The following is a 24,504-nucleotide window of genomic DNA, read 5'->3' as shown; positions in this document are numbered from 1 at the left end:
TCTTGTTCCTTCAGTAATCTTCACAGGTTCATGGCTTCCTCTCCAAAGGTCTTAAATAGCGTTGCTTAGCTTAAGTGTTTGAGCACATGACCAACTCTGGGACACATTCCCCTCAAAAGATTTATCATGCTTCTCCCTTTATCCCTGGAAGCATCGCCAGGCAAGTAAACCAAATCAGAGATGAATTTCACTGCTACTGAACTGAAGAAAGGCCCACCCATAGGAATACAGCAGTGTAGTTCTCTGAGGCTTTTTTGTAGGCAAAATAGATGATAGAACCCCAAAGGTTTTCTGAGCCTCCAGAAGTAATCTGTGATACAGCCTGCTGATCCCAAACACGCAACAAACCGATTCTGAGTGTCTCAGAAAAATTACCATTATTCTACACACCCAAAATGTACAATGTTCCAAAATCTTTCCAAGTCAGGAGTGGCCACAACGGGCTTAGATGGGAATAGAGCACCTGCTTCCACAACACAAACTATGGGAGCAGACTAGTTCTGAAGGACATTCGATTTAGAAACTTTTCCTCATGAAAGATGATTCTATGAGCGAAGCAGGGCACAAAACACCTCCCTACATTCACGGAGCCCTTGAGTTTTGGCAGGACAAAATACAAAACACAGAAGGGGGAACCTACCAGGTAGACAATATGTAGATCATTCTCCAGAACAAAGCTTTTCATAGCTCGCTGCAGGTCAGCAAAGATTTCCATGGCTTCAGTTGGTGAAAGAGAAGAGGAAAGAGTAGCTGAGCCAAGATGCGTTGGATGATAAACCTTCGCTGTGTAAAAAAGAAAACAAAACCACAGAAGAACATTGAAGTGCAAGTTTCTATCTCACTTTCAGGCTGCAAAGTATTTTATAGATATCAATTCTACTCACTTTTCCCAACTGCTTTCTCAAGAAGAAATAGCATATTTTTCCATTCTGAAGGAAAACGGAAACAATAAAGGGTTTAGACTTGCCTAAGTCTAACCCAGCCTTTTTCAGAGGGCTGATCACAAGCTTCTATCCCTCTAACTAGTCAGACTAACAGCTGTGACAACTCTTTGAACTGAAACACTGGAATCCCATCTGCCATCCTGCCTAGGAGTTATCACTTTTGAGTATTTCTTAGAAACACAAAATATCTCCTATCATCTTGTCAAAGAGATACAACCTACCTGGAATGGGGATTTTCATGGGGATTACCTGACGTTACTGTAAGAGTCTCATCCTTAGCCATTTTAAGAAAAGCAGGAAAAAGTACAACCATGTACACCAAGCAGCAGCTCTAGAAGAGACTTGTGTTCTCTTAGAATTTACTGGTTCTTCTTGAGAAAGACAAAAATCACAGTCTGCAGATAATGGGCAGAAATCCTGCAGTAGAAGTATGCCTTGTTTAAGGATGTTTTGGGCATTTGTAGACAAGGATGCATCAGTCCCAGAGGTAATAGGCAGAGGGGGCTTCCAAGAACATGCGCGTGCACAAACTGTTAAAGCAGGTATAAAGACACCCGTCAGAAAGCTAAAAACTTCTTGAAACACATGAGAACACCAACATTACCTTTCACATCATTGCCAGAGTCCAGAACCTGAATGAATTCATTTTCCAGCAACCAAGCCACACAAGCCTCAGTAGGTCCAGTCTGCACTTTGTCTTGTGCTTTCTCATTTTCCCACTTGCCTTCTTTCAAGCTGGATGCAAGAAGAGTGCAAGAAGCGTAGGTCTTCACATCATCTGGAGTGTTGGCCACTCCCCCCACTATGATCTGTTGAGGACAACTACTTGTTCACATTGACAGAGAAGCACTGGGATGCATCATAGATCAGAGAATCAAAGACACTGATCCATCAGATATCTAAGTTTTAAAGAACCAGTATGAGAGGGAAACATGAGGCAAAGCAACTGCCAACTTTTAAGCAAGGTTTTCTTTCTTGGCAAGAAGTTAAAACACCTTAGGTAGAAGTAAAAGGACTAAGCTATGGGAAAGAATGAATTATAAAATCTTATTTTGATAGCAGACATACACATAGTATCAATTTAGCTTTGAGACTTTGCCTTGCCATTTTGCTTAGCCAACATTGTGAAATCCTTTTAAAAGGTTAGAACACAAACTGCAATCTTCTGAAGACAGAAAGCAAAGCAGGAAGGAGGAGTTCTCCTAAGGCTCTTCAGCATACTGAAGTTTGCTCTTAACAAACGGGCTATACCCCACTATTGTTGTCCTGATTGAAAGTGATTTTTTTTCTCTGGATTTTGTTATCTTTTTGGTTCATAACTGTTTTTTCTTTCCAAGTCAGTGCCATGTGTGTATCTTTCTAGAGATAGCAAGGTGTTTAAATAAGAACTTTCTTTCATGGTTTCAATGGATTTGTTTCATGTTATAAATCAACACTACCAAAAAGGAACCTCCATCTTTTAGATGGCTCTTAGGTAGAAAAATGCCTTTAGAAATTCCATTGGTCTGCTAAAAATTCAAAATCCATGCAATCACAACCAAGTTGTAAGTGCCACAGCAGCTTTCACAAGGCAGTAGAAGTAGTACAGCAAATGAGCTGTATTTAAAGAGCCTAAGCTCAGTTCAAGACCAAAAGCAGCTCTGGAAAAGGAGATAAGCTCACATATGTGGAAAAAAAGATCCTTCTGGCCCTTTTTACTGCTGTAGGAACTCTACAGAGGAGAGCAGGCTAGAGGGAGCAGATCAGGTACCACACCTGCCTGTTCACCAAAAATCTACTTACAAAACTTCAATCATTTCTGTGCAAAAGAGGTAGATAAGTTGAGGAAGGAAATAAGGAACCTTCCAAAGTTCTACAAATATCATAATGGCCCGATTCAGTCTACAAAGTCTCCAGGATCTGTAGTTTACAAGCATCTCTCAGTTAACACTGACAGGTCACATCTGCAGAGTGATGCTTCATCCACTGTGTGCAGTTTACATGCAGACAAAAGAAACTTCCACCATCAGGATTAATAAAACTCACAATATGTGTGGAACAGGGTGACCAGAAAAACAGGGGCTCCCCCATCCCTGGCAGTGCTCAAGGCCAGGTTGGATGGGGCTTGGAGCAACCTGCTCAAGTGGAAGGTGTCCCTGCCCATGGAAGGGGGTTGAACTGGATGAGCTTTAAGGTTCCTTCCAACCCAAACCATTCCCTGATTGTGTGATTATTTCTGCCTGAAGTCTGAGCATATGTAAATGCAATAGCAAAGCTTAGTAACCCTTGTTCGATTGTGCTCAAGTAATACGCAGCAAGCAGAGACTGAATCATATCAAACAAAATGCTGAATATTTAAGCAAGCTGGGCATACCCAAGTAATTTTCTTCTGAAGCTGCTTGGGTTGACAAGGGAGGAAACAGAAGAAAAAGAAAGTGCACAGAAAACATTTCATGGTCGCACAAAAAAACCCACCCAGTTCTAACCCCTCTCCGCATGTCCTATACCTCAAGTATTGCTCTTTTCATGCTAGAAGCAACACCTTCCCCTTCTCTTCTAAACAAACAACTGCGAACAGGCTTGAGAGATCCCTGAAGCAGAGCAGTTCCTTTTGATCTTTCTGAGGGCTTGCAAACTAAAATGCTCTCACCTACAGGGAAAAACAAAAATAAGCAAACAAACAATGACCTTCTTATCACATCTTGGCAGTGTAATAGCTTTTCATCGCAGACATGTTAATGGAATGGAAAACCATAGGTATTATTTAAAAAGCTGAACACCAAAAAAGAGAAAACTCCTTTGCAACTTTGAACAGTGTATATCCCTTGCTATGCCAGAACTCCACAGAAGCATAATACTTTCAGAACTAAAAGCAGAACAAACTTAAAAGTTACATTATGCTGGTCAGGGTCTTGCCAAATCACCTAAGGAGATTCCACAGCCTCTCTGCTCATCTGTTTTGCTGCTGAACTATTCTATGATTCTATGAACAACTACCACTTCTTGTTCTGGAATGGACTGGAACCATAATATCCAGTGGCATCAATTTTTCTTCTATGCTACATTATTAAACTGAAAAGATTCCCCAAAAGCAAGAAGAAAACATAAAAGCTGAACAGCACTTTAACAGCTTGGTTAAGTCAACCAGCTTCCTGAGCTGAAATAACACAGACACCAAAGTAATTCAGAAATCCAAAGTTATTAATCTAAGTAACTATGCATCCTCTGAACCTTCATATATGCACATATACCTACACACACATATCTTAAGTATCCTAAATAGATACTTAAGATCTTAAGTATCTTAAGTACCCTGAATAGTTTCCACTGAAAATACATCCAAATATACCCTACCTGAAAATTCTCTCAGACATCATTAAGTGAATCTCTTAACTACCCATGGAAAATGCAGCGCCATATAAAGGAGATCTTTTCAACAAAGCCATTACAGAGGGTTTACTGTGTGGTGTCTGCCCATGGCAGGGGCTTGGAACTGGATAATCTTAAGGTTCTTTCCAACCCAAACCATTCTATGATTCTTTGAAACTAGGTCCCTGGGAGATCTAGCCGAGTAAGATGTTTTGCCAGTTGGCACAGGATAAATGACTTATGGGTAGGACAAGCTTGCCTTTAACTAAGAAGAGAGCATTAGATATGATTAGCTGTACAATAAACGCCATGATAGGCTTCTGACAGCTACTTGAGATTTAAGTGCACACTGAACACCAAGGTACTTTTGGTAGTGGATGTCTCAGTAAGATCCTAGGAACGTTAAGCTATGATAAAACCATGTGGTAATGTTACCGTAATGAGCAAATCCAGAGGTAATGAAAACACAACTGCACTTTAATGAACAGAATAAATAGCACAAATGCAGTGTAGGTGAGTAACAGAATAGAGCTTAAACAGTATTACATGAATGGATTACAGAATGAAAAGCATGCTCAGAGCATGTGTCTCTGGGATCTTTTTTATCCTGCCAGGTGAAACTTTTAACATCTATTGACCAGGTATTTTTGCCAGAGCTGAGAGTACAGAAGACAAACTGCCTGTAAGCACTGTTCTGTGAAAGTAAAGCTTATTTTGATTGCAGCAATAAAGAACATTCCCTTGTTTCATAGTTGGGTTCTGATATGACCTCCAATTCCCTCTAAAAGCACTGACTCTTCAGTGTGATAAATGTAAGAGAAGACGGGTATCCACTTGACTCTACTTTATCTGACAGTCATTCAAGACTTGGAGGAAACTCTTTCCCAAGATGCAACTCAGAACTTAAAGCCAGTAATTGCAACCTAATGAACAGTGTATGTGTGCTTTTGGGGAGGAGGGGAGGGAAGGAACTAAGCTATTTGAAGAACCCTTATTGAACATTTCAGATGAGATGGGAAGTCTAGGTTACCATTAGATGAGACGAGCACCAGAAAACTTTGGCTAGCTACTCACAGAACTCCATTAAAAGCAAAAAAAGGCCCTATTATATTTCTAAGTTGTGTTCAGTGATTGCGAACAGCTTTATCTATTTCACCTTGGGAACGCGACAGTTTTGGTGAACACAAAAATAACCCAATTTCATTCTCTAAAATGATGGGTTTAAATTTCAATCAAATTAGAAAAAGAAAAAAACAAATCAAAACCTGAGACAATCCAACACTACAATGTTGGGAGGAGAGGGGAAAATCAACCCAACAGCATTTCTCTGCTGTCGGTCAGCTGAATTTCATACCCACATAAGGCATTTCTTCCAGCTGAAGTTGCTATCCCCCAGTGTCCCTACTCTGTGAAAGAGCAGCAGCTGGTAATGTAGCTTTGTGTTCTCTCCAAAAGACTCGGTGCATTTACGAAGATCATCAGCATAAACTCAAGTGATTACAGTGCAAAACACAGACACATCACAACTGTCAAAAATGGGCTCCAATTATTGTATCTTGAAGGGGGGGGGAAACTTCAAGAAATAATGTAATTTTACACATACCAACTACACCTAAATGACAAAACCTGTACAATTTCAGAATACAGCATGCAGCTGCCTTTTGCTTTAACACATGGGGATAGCTCCCAAAGATATAGGTCGCAAAATGCTCTGTTGCTACGCTACTCCAGCAAAAATAGAAAGTGAAATGTAAGAACAGTCTGCTTACACAGGGTTCCAGCAAGCACCAATCACACCATCAGTAGGGCAAATCTCACTTCCCGCTTCTGTTAAGCTTCTGATTCCCTGTTTATACTTGTATAATCGAACTTTTCCAAATATCATCCATGAAGACAAATTTCCATTGCAAATTAAAATAGCTGGCAGGATTATTTTGTTGAACATCAACCAGTGCCACTGTATGCATGAAGACCCCATGTTATCCACAAACCACTGCTCTTCTTCCCCTGCTTCACTGTTGCATTGCTACTTTCAAGATCCAGGTTTAGTGGTTATGGTTTAGTGGAAGTTTAAGAAACCCAGATAAGAACTTCAGACAACAAAGGAAGTTTTCAGATTCTAGTTGTAGACTTTAAGTGCATTTCTTACATTTTAGGCCTGTGAAATAAGAGTTCACCATAAATATTTTCAATGAAACCACAAATGCTTTAGTAAACTGACCATGGATCATGGATCCCAGACCAAGGTTTCCAGAACTAAGGCAAATGAACAGCGCAGTCTTAGAAGCTAACAAGTATTCAATCAGAAAATAGCCCATTCCTGAAGTAACTGATGTGTAAATACCAAAGTCTCATGCAGTCAAAAGAATCCCCTGGGAACTACATTTTTTACTCCATTAATACCAAACAAATTCATCTTGATTAACTTAATCATACTGAATACCAAAGGAATTCATCATGATCAGCAACTAATTGCAAAGCACTGCACTGGATTTAAGCAGGTTAACTCTGTTCTTAGAGAACGTTAATAAAGCCTCTGCTTACCCTCTGTGTCTACTCCTTTCCTGCCAGCCCTTCCAGCCATCTGCTTGTAAGTGAGAATGTCCAGCAGTCTGCCACCAAACATGGGAGTTCGGATAATGACTCGGCGTGCTGGCAAGTTCACTCCAGATGAGAGTGTGGAGGTTGCTGCTAGGACTCTGATCAAGCCCTGGCGAAAGGCTCCTTCAATGATGTCCCGTTCCTCAAAAGTAAGACCTGAGGAGAGATGAATTTTAGTGAATCTAGAAAAGGTGAGACTGCATTTAAGAGCTTATAATATTACTGAGCAGCAAGGGGAAGAACAAAGTGAATGAATATTTGCCTTTCAGTGTTAGGAACAGGACTTACAACACCAAATCAGTTGACTTCTTTCAAACTGTAAGTGAAGCAAAACTTCACCAGGAAGTTTTTATTATTCAACTGACAGTAACAGCTATAAACTAGCTTTGCTAAGGTTCTTGTACACATCATAACAAGATGAGCAACTATCTCTATTCCATATCTACAAGCAGTGCAAGTGAGGGAGAAAGAAAGAAAACAAAAAAAGCAAACTGGATGTAAGAAACAGTAGGAAACTAGGAATTAGTCATTTGCCATCCTAAACCTGGAATCCTCCTTCATTGTTTCCATTCTAGGTTAGAGGTCTAATACGTATCTTACTACATTTCCTCGAGGGCTTCAGGCCAATTTTATTCTTGAGAAAGAAAACCACACTCAAGCATTTGGAATTACTTACACTACATATTCAATGCCATAGATAGTGTTCTCTCCTCCAGAGTCAGTCTCTCAGCGGATCAACAGGTCACATACACTAGTGCCAACTTAAGTAAGAAATAGAAGACCTAGCCAGAAACGTTTGCAGCACATGCTCTTTTTATTTATGCTTTCATTGTTATACTTCTTCTATTTACTCATCTATTTCAGTATGAAGTGGAGGAAAACTGCTCTGAAATACTCTGGCAGCTTTAGGGACAAGTTGAAAATGCCTGGGCTGCAAATCAGCTGATTTTTCACAAAAAATAAGAAATTAAGTTGTGTTTAAAAAGTTGCTGTTACTCAACATAATCAAGAGAAGATTTATCATAGCAATGAGTGAATTCAAGTCTTAGGCTGCAATAAAACAATTTCAAGCTTACCTCCAACTGTGAGGTTCTTGAAGCATTTTAATTCACTCACAAGCTACAGAAGGCTTCAAAAAGCAGCTGGAAAATTACTGATAACTACAGCAAAAAGAACCCGTAATACTTGACCATCAAGGCCAAGAGATTCAGGAATACCTGCATGATGAAATGCCACCCCCCATGGCAAAGTACATTGGAGCACAGAGTCCAGGCCTGAGACAGAACGCTTTAACTGATCCAGAACCTCATCGATCCCTTCTCTGTCCACAGCCACTGGGGCCAGGGTTGAGTTTTTTCCAGAACCTTGAGATAGAAAATACATTTATAGTTTCTATTAAAATTAATTTTCATTCAAGGCACTGTGCATTACACTTCAGTCTTCTATCAACTACATTTCTCTTACTCTCAGCCTGTTGCAAACTGTAGAACTCCCTGGCAATGATGTCTGCCAGCTTCTCACACCAGTTCTTGGACGGACAGAAAAGCAGGACTGAATGGCCACCACAAACAGTCTCATAACACAGGCTCACGACATGGTCTTCATCTCCCTGAATTGAGACAAAATATTGTCAATGCACTCACACACTGAATGGGGCTCGTAAATGCTGTCATTCTTCCGTGTCACAGTATGAATCTTCTACTTCAAGTCATAAAGGGGAGCAAACAAAGAAGATGGAGCATTGTTTCTTTGCTTCTCTCTGCTTTTGGAAGTCCAAGCACCAGTATGACCACATTGTTAAGGACAGCCCTAAATCTGCCTCTTGCTTTCATAGCTCTGTTTCTGAATGAAGGACACACTGCACAAAAAAATCACTGCAACCTCTGTATCATGGCTTACAGAAGTGATGAAGAACAAGGAAGAGGCCCAAGGGAAAACATTCCTCTGCAATAACTAAGAAAGACTTATCAGCTAGGAAGTCTGAACTAAAAGCATGAGATTTAGGAGTTTAAGCATACCCAGTAAGATGCATGCAGCAAGCACTGCTGACCAAAGAGTGCAAATGGAAGGCTTTTATGGATACTTACATAGATGTGCATGCAAACCGCTACTGTTCTCATCTTGCCTTTTAGGTTTTAAGACCCTAACAGAGTGCCTGCAACTGATCTGTTTTGGTTGGCTAAGCCAGATTCTCTTCCAGCAAAAAAAAAAGGAGGAAGAGAAAAATGTAGGTGTACAGTAAGAAATAAAAAGCACTAAAATGCAAATGAAAACAGGGGAGCAATGGCAGGAACTGCATATACACAGCTAAAAATTGGTAAGGATTCAGCCAAATTCAGCAGAATTGGTGAGGTCAAGTTCCCTCTCCTGGTTCAGTCTAAGGCACAGAAGTCTGAAGGTCCAGCGACAGATTTCAAGCCCAAGAGGATCATCTGGTCTCATAAAATAAGCTGGCTCCCTTAAACTATTGAGTCATGAGCCTAGTTTACTTCTTTCTCTCACTTAATTTAGTACCTACCCAAAGCAACTGCTTCAAAAAACAGCCAGAAAAGGAGATGCAACACCACCTTCTCAATATGACCTCGAAAGCAACCTTCCAGATATTCTTGTCACAAATGTTAACCTTTTGCTTTGAGGTTATTTTTATTTTGCTGTGCCACCCAGCTACTGGCAGCAGAATGATGGTGCACCACGAAACTGTGTGCCAAATATTCCAAAGTATTGCTCACATTCAGCCCATATCATCCAATTACTACATTAGTATTACCCAAAGCAGTTGGAAGGACTGAGGAGAGAACTCGCCCTTCAAGACTCCACAGAAAAGGAGCCTACAATTAGGAAGAGCAAATTTCCCTTTTCTACCCATTTGGTTCTTCCAAATCATTACAGTATTTTACCCATAACTGATCATATCTTTTTCAAGTGCACAAAACAGTTAACTACTGAAAGCAGATTCAGAAGAATCAGGGTCGACGTCTGCCTTAATGACAAAATTAGATCATTTAGGAGTTTAACATAAGCAGGTTCAATACCAGATTTTAATGCAAATATATTCTCCCAATGATTAATGCAAATTCCTTGGCCCAACCAAGAAATACTTTCAGTTATGAAAGTGAAGTGGATTACAGGACACAAGACAGGGTGGTAAGGGAAAAAAACAAACCCTTTGTACCCGTCATGTGCTCAGAAACAAGATAACTGCAGTCAACTTTGCCTTCAAGTCAGAGTCAAGAAACTTCATGCGTGTGAGTGTGTTTTGGTTTGGTTTTTGTTTAAATCAGGAGAGGACAAAAACCCCAATTTTGTTCTCAGTTTAAGCATACAATCTGTGAAATAAACAATGAAGTTGGGAATGTCATCTATTACCAAAAGAAACCAATTAAAACCGTACCAGTATCTGTCTGTTTAACATTAGCCGTATAAAAGTTGTTATTCCAAAGCCGCTGCTCAGTTTTGTTACCTTCAGCTGAAGCTTGGGCTGGAATTCTCGCACTAAATTCATGGAGGAGTCATAAATGTTGCTGCCAATTTTCACCCACTCTTTGAGGGGCACAGGCCGAAAATCTGTACAGTAGAGCTCTGCATCTAACCATGAGGCTAAGAGTCCCAAGTTAGGGAGGGTAGCACTCATGCCTATTATCTGTATCCCGCCAGATTCTGGACTGGTCATCTTCACCTGTCTGGAAGTGGTTAAAAGAACAAGAAAGTTAGTGACAGCACAGGCTCCTGTCCTGGAAAACAGGATTCAGAAAAGCTAACTGAATCTACTTCCTTCCAGGGGCTAAAGTGCAAAGCTGTTTCATTCAACATCTCGACAAAGAAACAAGACATACTCTATTCTTAGCAAACACATGTCAGGTTATGCATTGGTAACAAAATAATACAACTTTTTATCATCTTGAACCTAAACTTGAAGCTTCTTTAGGTAACAACAGCCATAAACTGACTACATATTTGGAGAAAGTGGAAACAAACAAATAAATCAACTATTTCCTTGACATACACAAAAACATGGGAAAAAGGAATCAATAGAATCATAGAATAGCTAGGGTTGGAAAAGACCTTAAGATCTTCTAGTTCTAACCTCCCTGCCATCAGCAGGGACACCTCACACTAAACCATGTCACCCAAGGCTCTGTCCAACCTGGCCTTGAGCACTGAATGGTTCTTTCTAAGCTTAAATGCTTTAATTAAAACACTTCCATTTGTTTCAGTTTCAGGACAAATAATACTCAACTAAGGTCTTCCTGGAGTTGGGAACCAAAGCCCTTAGTTCAGCAAGGAAGCAAGCAGCTTCAGTTCTCAAAGTGCTGAACAGCAGCTTCCACTAAAGGCAGTGAGAAGTAATGGACTCTTAACAGATCTGAAAACAACAAACCCTTAATTTAGATGCCCAGATCTATATTTCAATTCAGGCTCTTACATCCACACAATGGGGGGGGTTATGCTCCCAAGCCTACATTTGAAAAGTCCTCATTTGTATTGCACTGAGCCACAAATTGAGACTTTAAAAAACGAAAATGTCTGACAAATCACTGTGAGCTCAGAAATAACTTGAACCTTCCTAGAAGATCCAGGTAATCTTAGCAAAGATAAAGGAAAAAAGAGTACTCAGAAGCTACAGTAGATGAGACAGAAAAAAGGAGGATGTGGAGAAGTTGACTCTGTGATCCAAGCTCTTCAAGCATTTGTTAGGATAGCTCTGCCATCTAGGTTGAAGATTTTCCCCCCTACAGCTCCACAACACACTCTTTGACTGGGAAGTAGAAAAATCCACTGCAGAATTCTGACTGGCTCTGCAGAAGCCTCATGGAGAAGCAAAGCACACACACTGGCAATGGCCATCAGATGATATCCTCTTGGTGAGAAGACACAGCCTTATACTTCAGTGGGATGTCCAGCTAACCACTTAAAAAACTCTTAAAGGCACTGGTCACTCTGATAACCAGTCAGGCTGAACAGTATTTAAAGAATTTGGATAAAGGAAAGCAGCAAAGACTTGGGAGGACATTTGAGATAAAACATGGTCACCAACTCCAGGAATCTCAAGTGGATTCCAAAACAAAACTAGCAGCCACCTCCTTTGTGTCTGTAAGTGGTACAGGGAACCAATGTCAACTTGACCATAACAAAGAGGTGCTGAATCTGGGCATTTGGGCCTATATGATGAAGGCTGAAGTACTGTGTCTTCCCAGGAACATTCCTTGATACATCTGTCCCTTTTTCCCTGACAAATGTTTTCTCGCTTCTGCTTTTTCAATGCAAGGGATGAAAGCAGAGAGTGGACTTCACCTGTGCTGCAGCTGCATGATAAGCCAAGGTAAAAGAAGGGGCAGCCACTCACACTGCTCTGAAGTGTACTGGATGGGCACAATATGAGAAAAAGTCAGAGGTGATTAAATGCAGAACATTGCTGGACCCTGGAAATCAGGATAGGAAACACTGGCTAACATGTCTGCTGGAGAGCCAGTGTAGAAATGGCAGTTCCTCCAGCACTAAATAGGTAGTCTGTGCTTAGCCAAGCACTGGCACAACTCCAGACAGGAAGCGACAGAGAAAACTGGCAAAATCTGGCTTTTAGCTCTAAGGAAACAGTTGATTTTGACTTTCTCTCAGCACCACCAACAAAGGTTAAGAAGCTTGATGCACCATCTCCTCTATGTGACTTTGTCAGTGGTTGAGCACTATGGCAGTTTGGTGCTGGGAATCTAGATTCTGAATTCTTAAAAGCCTCTAAAGCTCTTCTGAAACACCAAATCTGTTTTCCAGTGTCCAGTCAGTTGTGCTAAAGGCAAGAAACCATGAAACCACTACGATAGCACATGACACTAAAGATCATCCTGAGCAGTGCTACCTAAGCAGACTACTGGCACATCCTCTCAAGTCTTCTGATCAGTTCACCACTGACAAGTTAACAGCATGCTCACTCTTCCACAGTACCTGACCACTTCAGCAGTATAAATACCCCATTCCATGAAACACTGAAAGATGAAGCAGAGCAAGTTCGCTGGCAAAAACATTAAAAGAAATCCAGGCTTGGGGTTTTTGTTTTACATAAGTAGGCTAAAAAAAGTAAATGAAAGCTTCAGCCTTACTTCTTTTCCTGAGAGAATGAATCCCATGGCAGCACACAAATTGAAAGCCATGAGGACAAGAGGTTTTGACTACAATGGCAGGCCCCTGAGAGGTGGTAGGATGAGACTCTAATAACCAAAATAGGTCACCGCTCTCAGAAAACCTGGAGCTAACCCAAATTTCCTGTCACCCATAGAACAGAATATTTAGAACCACCCATAATTTAGCATTAAGAGACAAACATCTTGGTGTACCCACCGTTTTGCAACCTTCTCTGTAACATATCTAACTTTGGTCAGGAGGAGTTCCAGCAGATATCCTCGATGAGAGTCTCCCAGCATGTGCAACTCATCCACAACCACCACTCCTGATAAAGAGAAGCACTCAGGTTATATTTGACAAACTGACAAACTAAGAACAGATAGCCTCTTTCCTTTCTGATTCCACATGATGAACTGAAATTTATATCCACAAATGCAGCTGTGCTTACTAAGACCACTTCCTTCTGTCACTGATTCTTCTGAGAGAGGCAAATCATGACCAATGTCATGGCATTTCACCCTCCCACCCCAAAAACCTCTTACACACACAGCCAGATCTTACAAAAATAAACATGAACAGATTGAGGTATTAGTCTGGCCTCCATGAAAAGCAGTACTGCAGCCTCTATACTGGAACCACTTGCAAGCAAAAACCCCCAGGCTTCAGAGTATCTAGAAAGGAGCCCAAAAGAGCTAGTCAAAAGCTTTGTTGACATCAGTGCTTTAGTAAAAACATCACTCCTTACTAATCCAGTAAGGTCAGATAAAACCCCCTAGAGCACATGTAATTACACTGGCATACCCTGCATCCTATTTTACCTTTTTTCACTAACCAAACCTGAATGAGCCCTACTATTTAACTTTGCCTTTCTATTGAGAAAAATCCTGATACAACTGTTTTGTTGTCATCCTATTTCCTGCAAATTCCTTTTTGATCTATTAGCCACCTCCACCGAATGTGTGAGAAATGCAGAGCTATTGAAAAGAATAATGTCTAAAAAGCTTTCTGACTGTCAGGAGCTGAAGACAGCAGAGCAGACTAGGAGCTCCCCTGAGGAGAAAACGTAAAGCCACAACAACTCAGTTGCCCCCTGCACACATCCCAACTAGCAGCAGTATGCACCCTTTCTGGCCAGCCGACAGGGTCACAGGGCCATGGAAAAGGCTGAAGGAAGGTTGAACAAAAGAAAGCAGGGCATAGAAGACACCAGACTTCATTAGTTCTGCTGCTGAGGAGTTTTTTTCCCTCTTTGGTGCAGCTATGTAATATCTTTCCAGTACAGCTAAAATAGCAGGAGCTTAAGGGCAAGTGTGACCTTTTATTATCTGTTTCAATGCTGTTTTTCCTGCTCATTTTTTTTCTCTCCTTCCTACATATGTTCCTTCTCTCTCCGTCTGTTTTCTCCCCCCTTCTCTTCCAAAGCACTTAAGTTAGAAAAGAGTGCTGCAATGCTTCATCAGCCTCTTGTACAAACTCCCACCCATCCAGCTCCTCTGTCTTCCTGTACTTCCTCTGTTCTGTGCTCACTTGTAAAAAATGGTAATTTGTTGGTCATCAAATACATATTTATTCAGACACCAGAAAAAGCCTCTTCCTGCTTCCCCATGCAACAGTCATCTGAATGCTCCCAGGAGCTGAGACAGGACAGTATAATCAGGTACCTACCAAAGTGGAATGCATGCAAGTTACCTTCCCAGTCTTTGTGCCAAGCAGCACATTTTGCTTCCTGAAACAAAGCACAGAACACTAGTGGTACCTACAAGCCAAAGCACAGGGAATGCTTCGGCTACTTGTTGTGTACCTTCTGCTGCTACACAGCTGGAAAACATACTCAAGCCCACGTTAAACCTGTGTGCTGTATTGCCCTGACAGCCTGCAAGCCGGTGAGACCTGCATGGCACAGATGCACAGTGTTCTCCTCTGGTTAGGCTGTGCTCAGAGCACATCCACTGGGATAACACAGCAGCAGCCATCAGGCAACCAATGTTTTCCACAAAGTGGATCTTCATCTGGAAATGGAATTGCAGCCAAGGAGGACTTCAGGTCCCAGCATGCAATGGCATTTTCTACTCAACAGCAAGCTCAGAATTGAATCGCACTGTGTTGCTACTGAGGATGAGGCCTCAGTCTCCTGTTTCTGCCTGCAAGTAGGTCTCTAGAAGACTGCCGAAAAGCACCCACAAAAAAGTACCCGAGAGCTATCCAACATGTTTACCGTAGCATAACTAGGCTCCTTCAGGTGCACATCCTGCTTAAAACAAAAAAGGTCTGAATAGCAGGCAGGGAGGATGTGATTATTCCCTTTTTTTAATACAATTAAACCAGCAATTTTTTAATTGTAAGTTTAAATTAAGAAGAGAAACAAATTAAGTATCATGACAGCACATCACAAACCCATTCCCTGCTGACACACTGAGAGGGCAGCAGATTCTTCTCTAACCACTTTCCTAAAGATTTCCCTAGCATCAGTGTCAAGAGGCGGAACAAGAAGAGGAACAGCATCTTTTGTGTACCAGGATGTTCAAACCTGACACATGTTCTATTATAATTAGCCACACAAAATTGCTTTTAACTGCTTCATACAGCAAAGAGAGCTCTGCCAGGCATGGGATTTGAGTTTCCCTCAACAATTTCCAAAGGCAACGTGAGCTATCAGTATGGGGTTGACATCAACAAAAGGAACAGCTCAAGCTTGAGATGGAATCCAGCCAGAACTGCAGTCATCTCCCAGTAACTCATCTCAAAAGATAAAACACCCTCGTTATGAACTGGTCTAAATTTAGACTTAATTAGAAGACAAGGTACAATCTTGCAGTTTCAGACATGCTGCCTTGCTTTAGGTGACAGTTAAGCTGGCATTTTAAGTTCATGCCTGTATTTTGAAGCTTTTAAGAAAACTTATCTCCAAATAAAACCTCATCTTTAAGGCGAGAACTTGACAAATTTTAAACCTCAAATTTAACTTAAAAATTCATTTCAAATAAGGACATAAAGAAAAGGAACCCACAATATTTTTATCCTTCTTTCAGTTATACAGTTATATTAGAGCACAAGAGAAATGAGGGATTGCAACAGAGATGTATCGGTGTTGAGGACACATGTTCATACATATCTTGTAATCACTTTGTTGGTTACATGACTCTTCTCGGGTACATTCACCTTAGAGAGCACAACAAAATGGAGGGATGGAATGAAGGTACCAACCAAAGGAATTTTGCTTATCTCTAGCTTCTGAAAGATGTTATCATTAAATAATGTATTTTAGTATACTGAGCATGCTTCCAAGCCAACGTAAATATGAACATCATGACCCCACTCTGCCTTCTGCTGGCAGTACAGCTTGTACAGTGTGGTGACCTAGGATCAAACTAACCTTATTTAAAACAAGACTAAAAACCCCTAGACTGAGTAACCATATACTGAAATAACTAACTGCACAATCACATTCTCTTGCAAGGGAAGGGATGAAGATATACATTCAAGAATCAGGCTGGACTGCAGGAGCCTTCATTTGAATGAGCTTAAAATGCTGCACAACCATGATCACCCACTCATCTTCCAGCCCACTGGCAGTCTAAAGCATTCATGGTGATTCAGCCCCTATAGATGCAGGTGTGAATGAGTTATCTCATGATAGCGCACTCTGAAAAAAAACTGCAAGGCTTTATTTCCCTGATTCTCTCTTGTATTTAATAAACTCTTCTGGCATATAATGCTGCAGAATACTGTGACACCAGATGCCCGTGGAACAGCAGTTTCATAAGTGGAGGTCTCACAGCACTTGGACACTCATCTAGTTTTCCAATTGTTATAGTCTTAAAATAGCAACCAGCTATGTTACAGGCCAAAATGAAGCTGGGAGGGATTACTGTATAAAATATAATTGGGTATAGCTTTACTGAGCAGGGAAGCAAAGCTAATAGATTTCTGACTGGACTAGCAAAACACATCTCTCTCCAAAGGAAACATAAAGCTTCTTCAGGCTTTCTCCTCCCAAACACTAAATGAGTATTACAATTACCCAGTGGCCATCAGGGCCACGCTGATCCAGAAGTCTACATTACAAGAACAGTGGGCTTTTGAGTGAGCTACAAGAGAGAAATGAATGCCACAGCCCTCCTTAGTCACTGTCCCTACCCAGAGGAGCTCTGTGTGCTCATTCCACTTATCTGGACCCAGATGTGCACCAAACACAATTCCTCCTCTTCCTTGAGCTAACTGAAGAAAACCACGGATGCTGGATAACAGCCTCTGTCCAAAACAAACATACATACGTTCTTGAACTCCAACAAATCCCAGGCATTTAACTCAATTTTATTAATTAGAAGACATTTTCTAGCTATGGGGATCACTGCTTAATGCAGCTAATCACTGTCCATGGATTGTCATCCATGCCAGAGAAGCTAAGAACTGCAGCTTCTACCTATACACCCCAGCCACCGAGCTACACAGAATAGTCCTGACTGCCTTCCTAAATCCAAATTAGAGGTGCTCTGGAGGAAGAAAAACTGCTCAATTTTCTTATCTTGCATGCCTGTCACATACAGAACTGAGCAAACACGAACTATCCCATGACTTCACATGTACTCAGAGTATGTAATAAACCTCATCCCCACAACAGTCAAGCCTTAGTATTTTACCCAGTGAGTCCATTTTGTTTTCTTCTATTAACCTATTGATTAGACCATTGGCTTTCTCAATGGTGCAGACAGCAACGTCCAGGGCAGAGAAACGTCCAGCAGGAGACATGCTTCCCATGTAGCCTTCAACTCTCACATCCACATCCTGAAATAGTGCCTGTTTTCAAGGATACAGAATGACACGCCAAGGTTACAACTCTGCGTTCTGACCAATGCCTGGAACCACATAAAAGCCTGCAACCTACAACCATGATTTCTAGTACTTACAATGCCAAGTAATGAGATTAAAGCCACAGCTCAGCCATTTACTGCTACATCTTTTTTTTTCCCCAGTGTCATCTTTTATTTCCAAGCCACACAGTACACACTGCAGGATAAAGTGTGCATAGCTGAGTAAGAGATGGGGACGACTGTTTTGTATTAAACATTTACCATTAAAAAGGTTAGAGAACACAAGTGCAACAGTTTATAATAACAGTGGGTTACGTAGGATGGAGCCTTGCTCCTGAGAAATACCAAATGTGGTACCCCAAACACAAAGATGTCACATCTCCCACTGAAAGTTAAGAAACAACTTCTTTTCCTCACAGCTTGGCACTGCAGTGCCAACGCTTTGGGATATTACACACTGCATTAACAAAAGGTACAGAGATTTGAACTAGATGGGGAGGATACCGTAGGATTTCAAGTACACGCAGCTACAGGCCAAACCTTAGGCCAGGAGTAGCACAGCACAGCATTGAAAATCCTCCAGCTTTACAAGGTTAAAGCAAAAGCATGTCTCCATCATCAATCACTACAAAGTAGCTTTTGCACTCAATTTGTAGCATTTCCCAGCAATTTGCAAGGTTAAGGTACCATGCCAGTTTATTAACACCCAAAATGTCTTAAATGTCAGAAACTGATCAAAGTGCCTGCTGGTTTTGTATTTGGCCTTAGTAAGTGTTGCTACTTTGACATATTAGCTCACATTCGCTATGAAAGTCTTTCAAGAAAAAGTCTTTTTTATTGTTTTAAAAAGACTGTTCCCACTGTAATTTTGTTTTCAAATAGCTGGGGTGGGGAAGCCAAGACGTAACCACATTCTGTCAGTGCAAAGTTCTAGTGAAGTCAGAGTGAAATCAAAGGCACTAAATTCTGGTGGAACACCCCCAAGGAAAGCTAAAATATCCTTTTATCCATTCAGATAATGTTGGCACCTTCTCTTTGTAGTTTTTTTCAGATGAAATCTCTAATTAGAAAATCCCTTTAAAGTTTGTGTATTATAAAAATCTGTGAATAAATTTGCCCTGAGGAGAAAGGGGTGTTGGTGGATGAGAAAATAAACATGAGCCGGCTTCAGTGTGAGCTTGAGTCCAGAAACCACCTGTGTCCTAGGCTGCATCAAAAGGAGCATGACCAGCAGGTCAAAGGAGGTGATCCTGTCCCTCTGCTCTGCTCTTGTGAGACCTCACTTGGAGCATTGTGTATAATTCTGGTGTCCTCAACACATGAAGGACATGGAGCTGTTGGAGCAAGTCCAGAGGAGGCCACGAGGATGATGAGGGGCTGGAGCACCTCCCATTTGAAGACGGGCTGAGAACATTGGAGCTGTTTAGCCTGGAGAAGAGAAGGCTGCATGGAGACCTCAGAGCAGCCTTCCAGTATCTGAAAGGGGCTACAAGGATGCTGGAGAGGGACTCTTCATTGAGGACTGCAGTGACAGGACAAGGGGTAATGGGTTTAAACTTAAACAGTTGAAGTTCAGGTTAAATATAAGGAAGGAGTTCTTTACTGTGAGGATGGTGAGGTGCTGGCACAGGCTGCCCAGAAAAGTGGTAAATGCTCCATCCGTGGCAGTGCTCAAGGCCAGGTTGGACAGAGCCTTGGGTGACATGGTCTAGTGTGAGGCATCCCTGCCCATGGCAGGGGGGTGGAACTGGATGATCTTACGGTCCTTTCCAACATGAACTATTCTATGGTTCTATGATAAATGCAAGTAACAAAGCTTTAGAAGTCAAAGCTGAAATTAAATTGTTTTAATCAACTCCTTAAATTTTTTCCAAGTCTCCCTTTTTCGGCTAAAACTGCCAGGTTTTTATCTTCAACTTACAATGAACACATTTTAAATTACCTACAAATCCTTTCTGAAACAACTCTGCGATATTATTTTTTCCTCGAATTCATGCATAAAACTTCTAACTGCTTAAAAAACGTGACCCAACAACACAACGTGTAACTTTACCCTCTTAGAATGCTACTTACCTGCAGGTAACTTTTTTTCTCTTTGGCCACAGAGACAAAGGGAAGGATGAGAAGAGCTTTCTTACGAGTCTCCAGGACTCGCTTCAAAATAAGCAATTCTGCAACAAGAGTCTTTCCTGCACTGGTAGGAGCTGGAATTAAAAAGAAATACATAAATCAAACCCAAGAGAGAAGCTTTATAAAGTAAGCATAGAAAGCAGTTACTGGAGAACTTGGGCAGGACTTCTCAACTGGTGCCCCTCTCCCACAGCCACAACCACATTTCAGTCAACCCCAGAAGACTGCAAAGTATTTCTCTTCCAGCCTCTTCCACCATGCTACCACACCTTGTGTTTTTAGCTCTGCTCCAGAAGCAACAGCACCTCAGAGATAAGCAAGGGATAAAACTAAACAAACAAAAGACAGTAGAGATCAGCCACAAGCTTACTGACTTAGCCCATGTATTAACCCATCCTGCTTGGTGAGCATTGCTGTTTCCCATCCATCGTCTATAGAAAACCGCAGAGGAGATGCCACATACCAGGGGACAGCCATTACCTAGCAGTCAGGCCCAAAGTCTTCTGGAACCAAGTAATAAAACTCAACTCCAAGCCTAAGAAAATCACCCACCTGCCTTCTAAGTTCTTCATCCTCCCAGTGCTGCTCTGGGACCTGCTTCCCATGAAGAGCAGACACTGAATTTGTCATTTCCCACAGATTCCTGGTTAAGAGAGTTGTCATTAACTGACTCCTAATTTTCAGTTTCTAAAAGAATACTAACAGAGAAAATGGGGGGAAAAATCTCTCCTCACATCTGGAAAGGAGTCCATTAAGCCAGGTCTGAGGTACTGCAGTGGAAGAGGTCTCAATGGGGTCTCTCCAGGATAAACAGGATCTTGACCTTTTTATCTGCCAGATCAGAACCCTTCAGCACCAATACATTCCTGTAAAGGGCACTGGGAATGTCAGGGGGGACTGGGTTTGTCAGATGTTTGCATACCTGAGTAAACCAGGTTCTTCCCTTCGAGAACGTGTCCGAGCATTAGGCATTCTGCTTGCCATTCAAACATCTGTACTACCCCCAGGCTGTGGTATTTCTTCAGAACCGCTCTGGGAAGACCCCAGCTTGCAAGGAGCAACTTGTCTGCTTGTTCTTCAGGAATATTTACCTGTGGATGTTGCCCTTTAGGATGAGAAAATGAAAAACCAAAGAAGTCAAGTATCATCCTTGAACCTGAGGTCACTTAGGTTATACACCTAAATGCCTGTCAAACTTCTCTGCAAGCTCCTGTATTATGAGGAAAGGTAAGAAGAAACCATCTTCCCTGTTCTTTTTCTCAGTATTTCCTATGGATGGCTCACCATTCTGCTTATCTCCTGAAATTATTTTTTCAAGTTTTCCTCCTCTAAGATTTTCTGTATTCAAATAATTTCTTCACCAAACACTTGCTCTGATATTTGCTTTTGAGACGGAGCAGCCATTACCAAATACATACTCAGCACTGATTAATATAACAGTGTTACAACATATTTGCCACCTCATCTTTACCTATACTGCTACAGAGAGTTCAGTAATCCTCAGAGACCACAGAACTGCCCAGCCTTTGTCTTGCTTTATGAATGTATGAAGAAACCTGCACAAAGCAAACAAGCATCTCAAGCTACTCTGTACAATGTGCGTTACTTCAGTTTATCAGCACTGATGAGAATCTCCAGCACACGGCCAGTACCTCTAGCTTAATTATTGTCTCATTTCTTGTCTTTATGACCCTAAATGATTTTCAGCTGGCTACAGGTATTGCCTCCTCCCTTCCCTCCTCTTCCCTTTTTCCAAATCAGTGAGAAAACTACAACGTTTTGTCCCTTTCTTCATCTGAGATAGAGGTTTCCGATCCACAGGAATGCCTTCCCTGTGACTACACAGTTCCCACCAAACAGTCTGTAAAAGACCTTGTCAAACTGAAATGCAAAAGGAGCAGTTCTGTGTACTGCCTCTATTGCAGCCATTCTTCTCCTGGCACCTTCCAGGAGCTGAGAAGAGTTTCCCACCATTGCTGACAGCACTAGGGCAGGCTAGATCAGAAACACTACTGGGGATAAGCTGCTACTGTTTTTGAGCGTGGGTCCCTTCCATGGGGTGCATCCTTCACAAACAGACTGCTCGAGCATGGGTCCCTTCCACGGGCTGCAGCCTTCAGGAACAGGCTGCTCCAGGCTGGGTCCCCCGTGGGGGTCACAAGTCCTGCAGCAAACCTGCTCCAGTGGGGGCTCCTCTTTCCACAGGGCCACAGGTCCTGCCAGGATCTGCTCCAGCGCAGGCTTCGCACAGGTCACAATCTCCTTTCAGCATCCCCCTGCTCCAGTATAGGGTCCTCCATGGGCTGCAGGTGGGTATCTGCTCCACATGGACCTCCATGGGCTGCAGGGGAGCCTCTGCTCTGTGTCTGGAGCACCTCCTGCCCTCCTTCTTCACGGATCTGGGCATCTGATGAGTTGTTCTCACATATTCTCACTCCTCTCTCCCACTGCAATTGCTGCTGTGCAGCAACTTTTCTCCTTCTTAAACACATTATCCCAGATGTGCTACCACTGTCACTGATGGGCTTGGCCTTAGGTCCATGTGCTGGGTCCATCTTGGAGCCAGTTGACACTGCCTCTGTCAGACACAGGGGAAGCTTCTAGCGGCTCCTTGCAGAAGCCACCCCTGTAGCCCCCCCCTGCTTCCAAAAACATTCCCATGCAAACCCAATACAGTGATTCATAGGGCAGAATTAGGATTCAGAAACATAAAAACAACATCCACAATGGGATCTCAAGCTTCTTTCTTAATGTTAAAACCAATGAACTACATGTAAAAGATGAAAAAAAGGAATGGATTACATGATTCTGCTGTTTGGAGAACATCTGTAGATCAGGACTGAACATGAGATGGAAACCTGTGCCTAGGTTTTTAAAGATCTGTGTACAGGACTATATCACTGACACTAATCTCTTTTTTACCTACCAAAAAAGTGCTAAGGAATGAGGATAACGCACACTCAAAACGAGGAAGATGCACAGTGTTATGTAAAAGCCCCAGACATCAGATTTCTCCAAAAGGAAACCCTTCCAAAAAGCGGTGCCAGCTGGAGACAAGTGTGCCACTTACTCAGTGGTCTTTGAGGAGTTGTCCTGTGGAAATACTCCCATTGCCTCCCTCAGCTCCATTTGCAGAAGCTGACAAGACTGGATCTCGCAGAACATAATCACAGCAGGGAGAAAATGCGACAGGAGTGGGAAAGAGGCTGAAGGATGTAAATGTTTTGAAGGGTTACAGAAAAACTGCAGAAGAGATGAAGTTACAGGATGTTATATAAACACCTTGATTTTAGATGTCAGATACACCATGATGCTGTGTGCACCTTGATTTCTCTCTCGATTCGAGAGCACAGTGAGCTAGTAAGAGGTACTGCATTTAGAAGCATCACTTTCAGTGGTCCTGGCTGGTGACAGGCCCACTTTATATGACATCTTGCCACGAGCTATTTATATAACATGAGATGTTTATATAACATCCTGGAAATTTTGTGTGTGTGTGTGTGTGTGTATAGATACAGTCAAGATATCATGTAATAAAACACTTTTCTACATTTGCAGGTATCAGGGCACAAACCAGGACCACTTAAAGCACAATATCAGCTTATTGTGTTCTTGAATCAATTTAAAACCACAATTCAGCCCTGTATCATACACCAAAAAGCGCAGACAATACTGATTGTCTGTATTATGGTAGCACCTAGAGGCCAAGCCAAGAATGAGGCTGCTGTTCCATGACACACAGCGAAAGCAGCGCGACTTCGCAAGTTGCGCACACAACACACGTTTTCTCGCCTTCCTCAACCAGAGAGTGAATAGGGCTGCAAGATCCTTCGATTCCAATCCTTCGCTACCGCTCATGCTACCATCAGAACGTACTCTGGCTGCAGCCGCTGCCCTCGCGGGGGAAAGGCACCCTACTCCCACCCGACGGCGAGCAGACTCCGGGCCAAGGCCCCGCATCCCGGCCCGGGAGCGGCTCAGAGAGCCCCTGACCCTTCCAGCACCGCCCGGGCCCGCCCCAGCTCCATGCCCTCAGCGGGCACCGACCCGCAGGCCGAGCGGGACAGCCCCGCTGCCCTTGCCCCCCTGCACGTCCCTACCCGGAGCCGAGGGGAGGGATGGGAAGAGGCTGCCCCGGTACCTGCTGAGCCAGTGGCGGAGCTGCCGCTGCCGCGCAGGGAGAGGTCGAGGCCGGGCGGCGGACTCAGCACCGGGCGGCGGCAGGGAGCGGCGAGGCCGGGCGGGCCAGCCTGCCCCGGGCCCCCCGAGCTGCCCCTGCCGAGCGCCGCGGCCGCGGGTGCGGAGCCGCCCCTGGGGAGGACGCCGCCATCTTCCCGCCGCGCCATTCAAACCTCGGCTCCGCCCCCGAGCTGCAGCGGCCGCCGGGCGGGCTCGGTGCCGCAGGACAGCGCCCCGCGGCGGCCGCAGGGGAGCCGCGCACCGCCGCATGCCCGCCGAGGGGAAGGCATCCCCGCAGCGAGCTGGGTACCGACCGCCCGGCACGCCCGTGCATCCCACAGCTCCTGCGGCAGCTTCTGCAGTCACACACAGCT

At 42.9% G+C, this 24,504-nt stretch overlaps 1 protein-coding gene across 3 annotated transcripts in view; it reads right to left on the bottom strand.

Moving 5' to 3' along the window:
• Positions 1 to 24,329, bottom strand: part of POLQ (DNA polymerase theta) — a 54,482-nt gene extending 30,153 nt beyond the window's left edge. Inside the window, exons 1-12 of one of the 3 annotated variants that reach the window (XM_062618584.1) lie at positions 24,093 to 24,329; positions 20,874 to 21,056; positions 19,895 to 20,025; positions 17,651 to 17,807; positions 13,227 to 13,335; positions 10,354 to 10,573; positions 8,358 to 8,502; positions 8,111 to 8,257; positions 6,837 to 7,049; positions 3,431 to 3,573; positions 1,549 to 1,753; positions 641 to 783 (exon numbers count right to left, since the gene is read on the bottom strand). In XM_062618584.1, coding sequence (XP_062474568.1) covers positions 641 to 783; positions 1,549 to 1,753; positions 3,431 to 3,573; positions 6,837 to 7,049; positions 8,111 to 8,257; positions 8,358 to 8,502; positions 10,354 to 10,573; positions 13,227 to 13,335; positions 17,651 to 17,807; positions 19,895 to 20,025; positions 20,874 to 21,056; positions 24,093 to 24,297 — 2,001 coding nt within the window. In that variant the 5' untranslated portion in view covers positions 24,298 to 24,329. Of the gene's footprint in view, positions 1 to 640; positions 784 to 1,548; positions 1,754 to 3,430; positions 3,574 to 6,836; positions 7,050 to 8,110; positions 8,258 to 8,357; positions 8,503 to 10,353; positions 10,574 to 13,226; positions 13,336 to 17,650; positions 17,808 to 19,894; positions 20,026 to 20,873; positions 21,057 to 24,092 lie in introns of those variants that run through there. The other 2 variants (XM_062618564.1, XM_062618574.1) reach the window with 2 other exon arrangements.
• Positions 24,330 to 24,504: the final 175 nt, after the last annotated feature.

This window comes from Pezoporus occidentalis, unplaced genomic scaffold (genome assembly GCF_034315485.1).
Source record: "Pezoporus occidentalis ecotype Australia unplaced genomic scaffold, CSIRO_AGI_Poc_V1 ctg104, whole genome shotgun sequence".
NCBI lineage: Eukaryota > Metazoa > Chordata > Aves > Psittaciformes > Psittacidae > Pezoporus > Pezoporus occidentalis.
This window is presented reverse-complemented; position numbering and strand designations above follow the sequence as displayed.